This window comes from Ambystoma mexicanum, chromosome 1q (assembly GCF_040938575.1).
Source record: "Ambystoma mexicanum isolate Mex_15411 chromosome 1q, UKY_AmexF1_1, whole genome shotgun sequence".
In the NCBI taxonomy this organism is placed as follows: Eukaryota; Metazoa; Chordata; class Amphibia; order Caudata; family Ambystomatidae; genus Ambystoma; species Ambystoma mexicanum.
In genome coordinates this window covers 438,480,081-438,492,629 of record NC_090922.1, presented here as the reverse complement: position 1 = coordinate 438,492,629, position 12,549 = coordinate 438,480,081, and the positions used below count along the sequence as shown (strand labels likewise).

The following is a 12,549-nucleotide window of genomic DNA, read 5'->3' as shown; positions in this document are numbered from 1 at the left end:
GAGTAGGGCTCAGAGAGACACTGTCCGAGCAACAGCCTGGAGCCCGGCATTCGAACGCCTGTAACCCCCCAAGGCTAAGCTCCGGAGGGGAGCCTGAGATGCCACAGACCTGCCTTGCGAGCCGGCAATCCACGGAGCTGGCGTGTCCCGGTGGCGACCTGGTGTGTTGACGAACATCTTCCAGCCGTGGGAGTCCGCAGGGAGTCACCCGAGGTGGGAGATGGCTCTCCTGGTGGTCAGTCATACCCACATTGGATGCCTCCAGTGGGCGAGGACAGCTGACTGGGGATCTGCCAGCCACTCCTCCCATCCTACATATGAGGTACCTTGAAGGCTGAGCAGAGGAGGTTGTGGCCTGCCTGGAGTCAGGAGCGGCCCGGGAGGTGGCCCAGCGGTTGTCCCTGAGCTGGGAGTCTAGCCTGGAGCAGGTAAGGGGGCGGGCTCCCCCTCTGTGTGACTGGACTGGTTCTACACTTTGACCCTCATCCCACCATCCCCCTAAATGGGAGAGGGTCGTTTGGAAAGGGATCCCCTCGCTGCCCTCCTGCCATGGCAGGCATTTCAGGCGCTGGGAGCTCGGGCTCGTGCCTTTTGCTCTACCCGAGTAGAGAGGAGCCTGGAAGAGGGGCTAACAGGGGTGAGGATCCACCCCCCACCCCTGCTACCCCTCTCCATCTGACAGAGCTCACAGTGGAGAGACTCCTGTCCCGGTCTTATCCTCTGGCGGCCCAGGCTACACATCGGGGTGGCGACGGTTGGGATGGTGTGCCCCTGAGGCAGTGGCCCTAGGGAGGAGGAGTGGCTGAGTATTGCTCCAGCATAACCAACATCGCTTGGATAGGATACATTAGCGCAGTCCATCTCTTATTCCATTCCTCGGGCCATAGCAGTCTTCGCTGAACTACAGCAATGAGTGCTGGCACAGGGCTAGCCCACGCAGGCCTGCATTGAAAGGACCTCTGGTTCTTTCTCCTGCGGATTCACGGTGCTTGGCCCTACCGTCGCCTGAGCTCTGGCCCCACTAGCTTCAACATTTACCTTGCTTTTACAATGGCCAAGCATGGGCAACATGGCAAGCCTACAGACACCCTCACATTGATGAATGCCACCCGGGACACAGGGAAGAAGCAGGAGCTTAGGGCCGAAGCACAAATCCATGTGCAGGATATCCACCTGCCCCGGGCAGAGGCTCACGCCACTAAAGAGGACCTGCAACGCCTCGTGCAAGAGATTGAAAGTGAAATACACTCCAGCATGGTGGAACTGTGCCTGACGATCACAACCCTGGACAGCCGGGTCCTAAGCGCAGAACACCCGATCAATGACCTTGAGGACCTTGAGGGCACAAACTGCGAGCAGTCGTATGAATTGGTGGAGCTGAACAAAAGAATCGAAACTCTGCAATAAACTGAACAACTACAGGGGAAACAGACGGACCTTGAAACCAGAGCCAGGAGTAACAACATCCAAGTCAGGGGACTTCTTTCTCACCTTTCAGACTCCAAGCTCAAAGAATTCGTACAGGGCCTCTTTTGGATCTATCCTCTCTCTGCTGGACGGTGAGTGCACAATCCTGGACTTTACCCATAGGGTGTACTTTACCTTCCAAAAATCAAGAAGAACCTGATCCCGGATGTTCTCAATAGTGTGCACTACTTCAAAGTCAAGGCGGAGGTTATGAGGAGGTCCCGCTTCATGGGCAAACTGCATCACAAAGATGCCACGATCTAGCTGTTTCAGGATCTGGCCCCCTCCACCCTAGGGAAAAAACAAACATTCTAATCTGTGACCTCCTGGTGCGCCGACAGGAACATGAAATACTGCTGGTGCTTCCCATGCTCCCTCCTCTTCACCTGGAACAATATGTCGTGGGCCCTATCAGACCCAAGGGAGGCGAATTCCTGTGGGACACGGATTGTATTAGGGCCCCGGCTCCCTCTGACAGTGTCTCTGAGGTACCATCCTGGGGTCGAAAATCACAAAGAGCCAAATCGGCCAGCCCAGGAGGGAGCCAGGGGCCTCAGTTGCCATTACTCTTCACCTGGGACGGCCCACCAACCATCAACTAGAAGTTGGGCCCAGAATAGCCTCCACAGCATTCCTTATACCTTCACATTGCCGTATCTTTGTTCTAATGGCTTCATGCTGTTGTACTATCCAGAACTTTGAGTGCGCCTCCATGAATGCACCCATTACCCCCACTTCCGTAACAAGTGTTACTGTTTCTCCCTAACCAGAGATGTACCTAATGGCCCGCTCCGATCTGGCTGATAAAACCACTAAACCAGTTCTCCCAGTTTCCCTATGCATTCTTTACCTTCCACCCTACAGCTCTCACCATTTGGGTCCATGTCAACAGGCTTTGTCCCAGCTACTTCTGCTTTTACTCACCTTCATGCCTACGTCAAATGACCCAAACATCCACAGGCCCTCCGTTTCCACGCTATTGATCACCCTCAATGTCCAGAACCTTACTCGCCTGGTAAGAGGAAAGGGATTCGCCAATCGCTACGCTACTCAGTGTGTGGCATTGATTGCCTTCAGCCAAGGCCCACCTATTAGAAAGAGATGAACCATGTTTTAGATATCTCTACTTTCTATATCGGTTCATTGCATCCTACAGCTCCAAAAGAAGCGCTGTCACAATCCTCGTATCAAAGGAGCTCTCCCTTATCAAGCATGGGTCACGTAGGGGCCCAGAGGGCTGTTTTGTCCTTTTAAGGGCAGCCTAGGTGGTCACCAAGTCACCTGTGCCTCTATATATGCCCATAACTTTTTTCAAGACCCTCTCAGAATTCGCCAATGGCTATCATGGGTGGTGTATTGAACACCACGCTAAACCCCTCTCTGGATAAATCTTCACTGCCTACCCAGATAGACTCCTCAGTGCCCTGCCCTCCTCCAGCTACTCTGCCAATTAAATGCTGTGTATTCCTGTTGGGTGCTACACCCCAAGGACCAGCACCTTTCATTTTTCTCTCTTGTGCATAGAGTTCACTCGCGCCTTTACTTGCACGTCATGTCTGAAGCATTGATCCCCCTCCTTGGCGAGAGTCGAAATCGGGATAAGGATCCTAACGGACCACTCCATGGTGACAGCAGACCTCTTGGTACACCAGCTTTCACCTACTCACACCTTTGGCAACTCAAGGGTCGACCCTTCCAAGACCCAACCGTTTGGATGGAGGTAAGCTCACTGATAGAATACTTTGCCACCACCACAACCCCAGGCTTATCCTGGAATACTAAATGGAATGCATTCAAAGTGGTTCATAGAGGCGAACTGATCGCCTGCTTCTCAGCCTTTGTTTAAAGCCATCCACTAAATCCGACCTTGAAGAGGAGGTCAAAGGCCTGGAAAGGGCACATGAATCGACTAATTCCCTGAGAGCCTTAAGAAATCTGCAGATTGCGTGGGCGAAATTCTAAGACTACTTAGCATACTGTGCTGCTCACGCACTCTCAGTATCAATGTAGAATAACTAAAGCCAAAGCAACAAGGATAACCGGTTACTGGCTACTAAGCTAAAGGGCCTCAAGGCTAGGAATAAGATCACAAGGCTCATGGACGCATCTGCAATATGGCGAGGAGGAGAAATGTGAAGTGGCATTCCCTCGACTTGCCAATTTCCAAAGAGGAAGCCGTGGAGGCCATCGCCTCTTCCTCCCTCAACAAATGCCCAGGCCCAGGCGGTTTCACAGATCTAGTCTACAAAACCTTTAAACGCCACGTATCCCCTTCCCTGACTTATCCTCCAAGTCAGTTTCCCAGACAATGGCAGAATCCTTAATGGTCCTGCTTCTCAAAACGGACAAGCGGGAGTCCAGTTGCGATTCATACCAGCTGATCGCCTTGTTGAATACAGATGCCAAGATTTTGGGAAGATTCTTACTACCAGGCTCTCACGGTTCCTTTCAACCCTCATACATCCTGACCAATCCAGATTTTTACCGAATATGTCCATGCATGATGATACCCGCAGGGGCGTTAGATGTAATTGGGCTTGGGGAAATGAATAAAAAAAAATTCTTTCTGGTTATGTCAAAGGCAAACCAAGTGTTCAACCGTCTTGACTGGTGCTTCTTGGAAAAGACCCTGTTAGCCTATGGGGTTGGGCCCAACTTTAGATTGTGGATCACTGCAACCTTAGCCACCCCATTCACCAGAATTAGGATCAATAAAGCCATCACTCAGCCGATATACTTAAGAGGCACTCGTCAGGGACGTCCGTTTTCTCCCGTACTATTTATGGAACCCCTGGCCTGCAATATCAGGGCAAATGAACGCATACAGGGCGTTAGAGCCGGCTCCTCCCTGACCGAAAATAGCATTCTATGCGAAGAATGTCCTCTAGTTCCTCAGCAATACTAAAGAATCCCTTCCTGCTGCGAGGACTGAAGGCTTTTGGCCTGGCCTTAGGCTACACTATAAACTACAATAAGTCTATTGGGCTCGATGTCTCGGAGGAAGTGGACGCAATCCCTTGATTGGAAGCTGCGTTCCCACTGAACTCGGCTAAAATAATCCCTGTACTGTTAATCGCCCTCCCCCTTACCCCCCCCCCACACCTCCCCCCAGAGGCTGAGACTCTATACGCTTAACTGTACCCTGCTCCCCTTAAAACTGTGGATCTCAATCGCTAGCTCCCCCTGGTAATATCCTGGCTGGGCCGGATACATTCGCTAAGGATGAATGTCCTTCCCATATTGTAATATCTTTTCACCAGCCTTCCTATGCAGATGAGCAAATCTTCCCTTGTGGGTATCCACGCTAACATATTCAGCTACTTATGGGTGTGGGGAGACGCTCTATGGTCTCCTAAAAGGTTCTATTCCACTCCATGGCAATGGGTGGATTGAGTGGTCCCCAACTTGTGGCACTACCTTGTAGCAGCGCAACTGGCGCACACAGAGAAATAGGAGAGCAAATCTACTTGTTTGGGCTGACCTCACCTCGAACAATCCGGTACCCACCTCCCGCTGAGCTCTCTCCCATTCATTCACAAGAAATCCTGTACACTGGCTGGTCCCTCTTGAGCTCAACCTACCATATTCTATTCAGATGCAGCGCATAGACTCTGGGGGATGAAGCCAGGCCTGGGCCCTTTCTCCCCAATTCTGATAAACCCTGACTTTTTGCTGGGGCTTAGCCCCAATTCCTTCAACCACTGGTTCAATGAAGGAACGGGACACCTTCGGGGTTGCTATGATCGGGACTGCCCGCTCCTTTACGAACACTTCAAGATACAATTCTCCCTAACCAAAGCTGAGAGGCTCCGGCATTGCCAGTTGAGGCACTGGATCGCAGGCAAGTAAGTATTGCAGGCTAGAACTAGGGACCACAGCCCTTGAGTTGCTCATCAATGACTTGCCAGAAAAACATAAGATCACTACCATTTATAGGCTGCTAGATCGATCCAACCCGGAAAAAACTACCATGCGCGTGGGCCTGGGAAAGAGGCCTCAAAACAGAGTCCCGGTCCGGCATTTGGTTGAGGGCCCAAAAAAGCTCCAAATGCACCATTTATCAAAGAGAACTCTTACAAGCTTCAATGGTACCTCTCCTCACACCGACTTCACAAATTCTCTGCAGGGTACTCCCCTCTATGCTGGAGGGGATGCGGGCCGGGCAGACTGGCACCCTGGAGCATATGTAGTGGTTCTGTCACCCACTCTCAATTCTACTGGAAAGAGATATTATCCAGAGTCGGGGGCATCACCGGATGCACAATCCAACTCAATCCACTAACATTGATATTGGGCGACACTGATCAGGAAGGGGAGTACAGGTTGAGTGGGGACATGGGGTTTCTAATCACTCGGGTCCTAGCTGCTCCCCGACTGACCACTGCCCAATCCTGGAAATCCTTTGATGGCCCTTTTCTCAACATGTGGCGGCTCAAAATCTGGGAACCCTGGGTGATGGAAAAGGTCACTTTTACCAAAAATTACTCTGTCCCAAAATGTTCAAGGACCAGGCTCCTGCGGGTGGCATACTGCAGGGAAACCCTAGATGTTCCTCCCAGAGCCAACACCCTGCGCTACCTGTCCTCATTCTAGGCGCCTCTCTCTGCCCAACACTGCCTCACCCCTCCAACCCAACAAGCCCAATGGGACTATGCCCAATCAGCATGCTGGAATACCTCAAATGGGCGACTGGACCACCCTAACCCTTCCTCCCCCTTCAATCCCTTTTAAACCTGTTTCTCCGATTGTTTTATATTTATTTTTTTGTTAAAAGGTAAAATCTTTTGTTGGACAATCTCATTGGAGTCTGGCTAGCCACCAGGAAGTCGTGAGCATCATTTCATGAACATTGCATGGTCTGTTTACTCCCCTTTCCCCGCCCCCAGGAGCATTCCATAAACAAGTGACAAGTACAGTAACCTGAGTAATGTGGGTTGTGTGCATTATAAGAAGTACATTTCAGGGCATGTCTGAGGTGCAGAGCCCTCAATCTTCTTGGACACGAGAGGGCTTTAAGATACTTTTCCATATAAGGCAAAAAGGGGGACCACACCAAAGGACAGTTGGGAGTTTCTAATGTTCGCTGTGATTTTGGCCATCCCCAGCATGGTCACACCTTCTCCATCCATAGATGCATCGAGGGGGGCCTGAATGTTACTCCACAACTGGAGAATTGCTAATTTTGCTGCCAGAAGTAGGTGAGTCAATAAGTTCCTCTCAGAGGCAGTACATGTCTGAGACCTGGGACGAAAAAGATCCAGGACACAAAACATTGGGTCATCTGGTATATCAACTTTAAGAATATACTTTATTTTAGATCTCACCTCTAGCCAATAGTTTTGGATCACCGGGCAGTCTCAGAACACATGCATCAGCGTTCCTTCCCCCTTACAGCCTCTGCAGGCAGACTGTGATGCAAGCAAGACAGGTTTTGTACCACCTAGTTAATATCTTGGCCTGGGTTTCGGCTTGTCGGGAGCCTAGTGTAGTTGTCACCCCTTTTTATAATTGGTTTTCCACTCCTGCACAGTTAGTGGTTGTCCCAACTCTCGTTCCCATCCCTCGCAGTAATCTCTACGGTCGGGGGTGGTAAGTGAATTAATACATTTATTAAGACAAGAAATAACTGCCTTGGAATCTGTCGCCAACTGGAACACATTTCAAAATCCATCAGCTGTCTGCTTTCTCCTGCCATACTGAATGGATGTAGGACCCACTGTCTGGCCTGTAGGTACCTATACCTCTCTGACTCCCTCATTCCCTGGAAGGCCTTACATTCCTCGAAACTACAGCTCTTTCCATTACAAAAGAGGTCTCCGATCTTCCTTACCCCCTTTTTCCATCCACTGGGTGAATCCCCTGTCTTTTTGCTCTGGTGTGAACTCCTCATTATGAATAAGGGGGGTGAATGGGAAAGGAAAGGTGATGATCCCCTGCATCTGCTTACTCTGTCCCATGCTTCTAGGGATCCCTGTGTAACCGTCCCACTACTGCATGCTCCATGCTTGTTTTTCCCATTCTGTTGTATGCTTATGATGTGTCTGATGCCTTATTGATTTGATTGTTTTGTGTAACTAAGACGCCACAAAATGTACAAATGAAGTTGAGTTAAAAGTGTGGTAACACAAGGAATGGAGATGTGAAAAGAGGTTGGGAAAGGCAAGATGAGTTGAGGATACAATTGGTGAGGCAAATAAAGGATGGCCTTGGATGAAATAGATAAAAGAAGTATAGGGAATGTAAGAGACTGTGTCTGGGCAAATGGTGGAAATGAGGGATAAGGAGTGGTTAAAGATAAAGGGGATGATTACAGAATGGTTAAGGAGAGGATGAGTAAGTAAATGAGGGTTAAAAGGAGGAGGATCAGTAAGAAGAGGGCAGTTGAGAAGATGACGGTTGAGGGGAAGTTGGATTGGATGAGGTTGGGTGTAATGAGACATGGCCTGGATGGATGATGTGTTACATAGATGAGCAACCTGATGTGATGTGCGGATTGCTAGAACAAGGTGAGGAGAGGATTGGCGGCATACAGTGAGAAGGTGATACAGGTGTGGTTGAGATGAGGGCGATTTTGGCCAGGATGTATGCAACTGTAAGTGATGTCACAGAAGGTCTCAAGAACACACCAACTCTCGAATATAGTTAAAAGGTTTTTAATATAGGAAGCGTAAAGGGGTGTGTTGAGGGCCGTCTCATCCTCTCTCTTCTATTGTGGGCCATTCCCTCCGCAGCCCATGCTTCCCTCAACCCCAATATGGTGTCTAGAGATCCTTAACCTTTACTGTCTAAGATTCTGCCCGTCTGGTGATAATGGCCTAAGGGCGAATGCCTTTTCAAACTAACTCCCTGTGGGAACAATCTAGGTATCCCCTAACCTAATGCAGTGTAACGTGAAGATTGTTGCCTTCCAGAGACTCGTGCCCCACTTGATGTTTTCTTTTGGGTTCCTTGCCCTGATGTTCTAGCCTTCTTCTCCATTCATCTTTGTCTTCTCTTGTCCCCTTCTACCTCCTGTTCTCGTATCTCTCTCCCTCTCTTACTATTCCCTTCTGACCCTCTTCTCTCTCTACTGCTACTACTCTCACCTCTCACACGCTACTATTAGTCACTCTCCTTCTACTCCCTCAGCCACTTCCTCATACACTCCCTACTCTCCCTCTTTTAGCTCCACTCCCCCCCTCCTTGAATGCACACTGAAACCCAAGTACCGCTTTTTTCCACTAACCAATACCTTACCTTGCACACTCCTTCAGCAATCCTCCTCTGCCCTCCTCTACAACGTCCTTTCCCCCTCCTGGTCTCTTGGTCATCCTTCTCCCTCGACTGCACCTGTACCTGAATAACCCATACCTTCCTGTGCCCCCTTTATTCCTCCCCTTCGGTTTCCATTGGCGCTCTCCCTCACGTGGTTCACCAGTCCAACTGCTGTCTTCCTTTCTCTGCCAAAGGTGTTGCTTCAGGTGATGAAAGACATAAACGGTGTCTTAAACCATGCCCCCTTCTCGTGCCCGGGTTTGCTGACTCCAGGCAATTGCTGACCACTGTAATCCTGGCCACTGTTCCGGTTTGTTTGAGGTATGTCCAGCGTGCTTAAAATGCTGCTATTGCACAGGCACAGCTCTGTGGCCCCTTTGTGCAGGTAGGTAACCTTATGGTCCTTGTGGGTTTTGCTGATTGCTCCCAGATTGCTGAGATGATGAGGTGTCTGCTCCATACACTCGCCAACGCTAGAGTCCCCTTGCTTGGGCTGGTCCGTCTTTTGGTGGATGTTTGTTCTGATGGGCTACTAAACCATTTGACTTTTTTCTCATTTTGATTCTTCAGCTTGCCTTGTGTACCAGGTACTGTACTTTTATTTTTCTCTGAACATGTCCCCTTGTTATTATGAAACAAAAAATAAAGTTGTGGAAAAAAAGAAAATCTTTTATTTTGGTGTATTGCAATTTGACTTGGAAGTAGCGGAAGATACTCCGTATTTTTCTTCAGTATCCTGTGAGATTAGCATAATCTTTTTAACGAAGAATAATGTGTTGATTGTTGTCAACCTTTTAGTTAAATGTGTTAGAGTGTGTCAGACAAAGGGTTGATGTGTTGCTTGGCTGCTTTGAATAGAGCCTTCATTTCATCAGTGATGATCTGTTAGTAAATGGCTTTGGATGTGATCATGAAGTTTTTGCACGTATTGCTAGCATGGCTAAAAAATAAATTCAAGTTGCAAGGCATAAATAGTCACTTGCGCCCTCAGTTCTCTACCTTCGCACAGTTCGCTGTTTCTTACTTGTCAATTTTCACTTGCCAATGGTGAGTGGAGAATGTACATTTTGTGGCCTGTTGTGAGAATATTGTAGGTGTAAATATTGGTCTGCAGCGTCACGTCTCAAACAGGACCAGCTTCTGCTCTTTGAACTTCACTTCTTTCCTGTGATGCAGATGACACTCGCACTCTGCAACAATCTGTCCAAACCCTGAAATAGTAGCACAGATGATGCAGCAAAGCATACCTGACTTCTCTGTAGCATGCATTATCCATACAGACTGAGGCCCATTCAATCAACTTGACTTTTTGAAAACTCACTAGAATCTGGATTGAATCCCCATACTAAGGAATACGAACTACATTTGGGAAACGCTGTCGGGGAAAGCCCCCACCCTTTCTTTGCGCCCCTTGCTGGTGGGGGACTTTTTTGGTCTTGAGGAAGGCGATTGACTGAAATAGCTGAAATGCTCAGCTGAAGTGCATTTATTTTACATGTGCTTCAAACATTTTCCTTAACTTGTTCGCATCAACACTGGTTGTTGATTTAGGGCCACCCTGGCCCAATTTCCTTTCTTTAGGCTGCTATTACTCATTGCACCTAAAACACCCTTTAGAGGGGATTGGGTCCTCTGACGTATTCCATATCTATGACAGTAATCACCACAGCTGTGCTGCTTCGGAAAATCTTTCTGCGTCCTGCGTCGATACGCCGCCCTCAAGGACCTCCTCCGACGGCCGACGTCACCGGATGTTATAAGTAGGACGCACAACGCCCGTAGCCTCAGTTCTGTTTTTTCCACAAATGTGTTCGCTTCGGAGATCTCAACGCGCCTCAACTCTTTGGAGTTTCTGTTCTTTCTTGGTTCTTCGAACCTGTTCGTATTGTGAAGTATATTCTTCGTGAAGATCTCTACCTCGCGTCCGGGCTTCAAGAAGTGTGGGGACTGAGGGTCCAAGATGTCAGTGACAGACTCGCACGACGCCTGCCTCTGGTGCCTCGGGGAGGCCCACGACACGGATGATTGTGTCGACTGCCAGTCGCTTACGTCCAAGGCCTTGCGGGAACGTAAGAAGAAGCTGTCGGTCGGTAAGGTGTCCAAGCCTCGGAAGGCAAGGTCCACTGGGCTTTCGACGGACGATTCGAGGGGCGACTCTGCATCATGGTCGTAATTCTAGGGGGGTCTCGGTCCCGGAGTGGGTCCCGCCACTCCTCTGCCTCTTCGAGGCACTCCCGGAAGCACCATCACCGGTCGCCTTCCCCGTCCTCTTCTGAGGACTACGCCCGTCGGCAGGTTTCTTATCCCACCAAGCGATCCTCTCCGGAGGAGTGGGCTTCCTTCAGGAAGACAATGTTGGGGATTCTTGAATCGCAGGGCTCTGGTCCATCCGTGCCTCCGAGAGGGGTCGGTCATGACCGTACTGGAGACAACGCTCGTACGCCTTCGGGCTCGGGTGGTCGGCACGATTCGCGGGAGAGGTCCCGCTCGGACAAGGGGAATCGTTCCAGGTCCTGGTCCTCGACGCGCTCGAGCCCGTGTGCACATGTGAAGTCTTCGAAGAAGACGTCGACGCCGGTGGCGCCAAGGTCGTCGACGGACTCTCTCGAGGCTCCGTCTCCGAGGAAGTCGTCGACGCCATCGGCGCCCAGGCTGTCGAAGGACACGCTCGGTGCTCCGACCTCGAGGCCTGTGTCAAAGCCTTCGATGTTGTCGGCGCCGCGCTCGACGTCGACGCCGATTCACTCGATGCAGTTTCGCTCGACGCCCTCGATGCCTTTCAAGGCTGTGGTGTCGGAGGAACCCCCTGGAAAGGCTCTGGCCAAGGCAAAACATGTCTTTCTCCCCTATTCAATGCCCACTTTCCAGCCTATGGATTATATTTCCGAGGTGGATGAGGGTTCTGAAGATGGGTTAGTTCCGGACACGGTACTAACGATACTTTGAGACTGTTAACTGTATCTTTGGTTGCGGTCGCTTCCGTTCGCAGAGTGAGTGAGTTACAGGCACTTTCAGTTAAGCCACCCTTCACTGTGTTTCATAAGGACAGGGTTGTCCTTAGAGTTCGTCCTTCTTTTCTTCCGAAGGTGGTGTCGAAATTTCATTTAGGCCAGAAGGTTGTTCTTCCGGCGTTTTATCCTCCTCCACATCCTGGTAAGGAAGACGAGAGGCTCCATAGGTTTGATCCTAGGAGAGCGTTAAGCTTTTATATTTCATGCATGTCCCGGGTCAGAGTGGACGAACAACTCTTCATTGGTTACGCTGGAAAGCGTTTGGGACAAGCTGTGACTAAGCAGACTTTGTCTCGCTGGATTATTCTGGCTATTTCTGAATATTACCGCTTGGCGGGTAAGGACCCACCGGTCGGCTTGCGGGCCCATTCTACCAGGGGTATGGCTGCCTCTACTGCCCTGCAGAGGGGTGTTCCTATTCGTAACATCTGTGATGCAGCCACCTGGGATCCGGTCCATACTTTTGTACGTCACTACTCCCTCGATTGTATCCGTGGGCAGGATCTGACCTTTGGCAAGGCGGTCCTTACTCTGCAATTTGATTGGGCAGTCTAAATTTCTATCTTCTAAATTCTTTTTCCCACCTCCTTACTTTGGTATTGCTTTGGGAGTCTGTCATAGATATGGAATATGTCGGAGGACCCAATACCCTCGAAGAACAAGTTACTCTCTTACCTGGTAACATTCTTTCGATGGGATGGTCCGACGATGTATTCCATATCGCTCCCTCCCTGCCTTCCCCGCTACAGAATTTCTTATGCGATTGCAGCTTAAGTTTCCGCAAGGCTTTGTGTGGTCAGACTGGCAGAAGACTGGT

The 12,549-nt window shown here is 49.9% G+C and overlaps 1 protein-coding gene across 14 annotated transcripts in view; it reads left to right on the top strand.

The window, feature by feature from the left end:
- Positions 1–12,549, top strand: part of PHAF1 (phagophore assembly factor 1) — a 1,056,812-nt gene that overhangs the window by 151,505 nt on the left and 892,758 nt on the right. For 7 of the 14 annotated variants that reach the window (XR_011284154.1, XM_069640061.1, XM_069640053.1 and 4 more), the window contains one exon: positions 9,292–9,308. The exons of the other annotated variants lie outside the window; for them this stretch is intronic. Coding sequence is in view for 6 of the 7 variants with exons in the window: in XM_069640061.1 (XP_069496162.1) it covers positions 9,292–9,308 (17 nt within the window). In the remaining variant the exon portion in view is untranslated. The remainder of the gene's footprint in view (positions 1–9,291; positions 9,309–12,549) is intronic. 14 annotated transcript variants of the gene reach the window in all.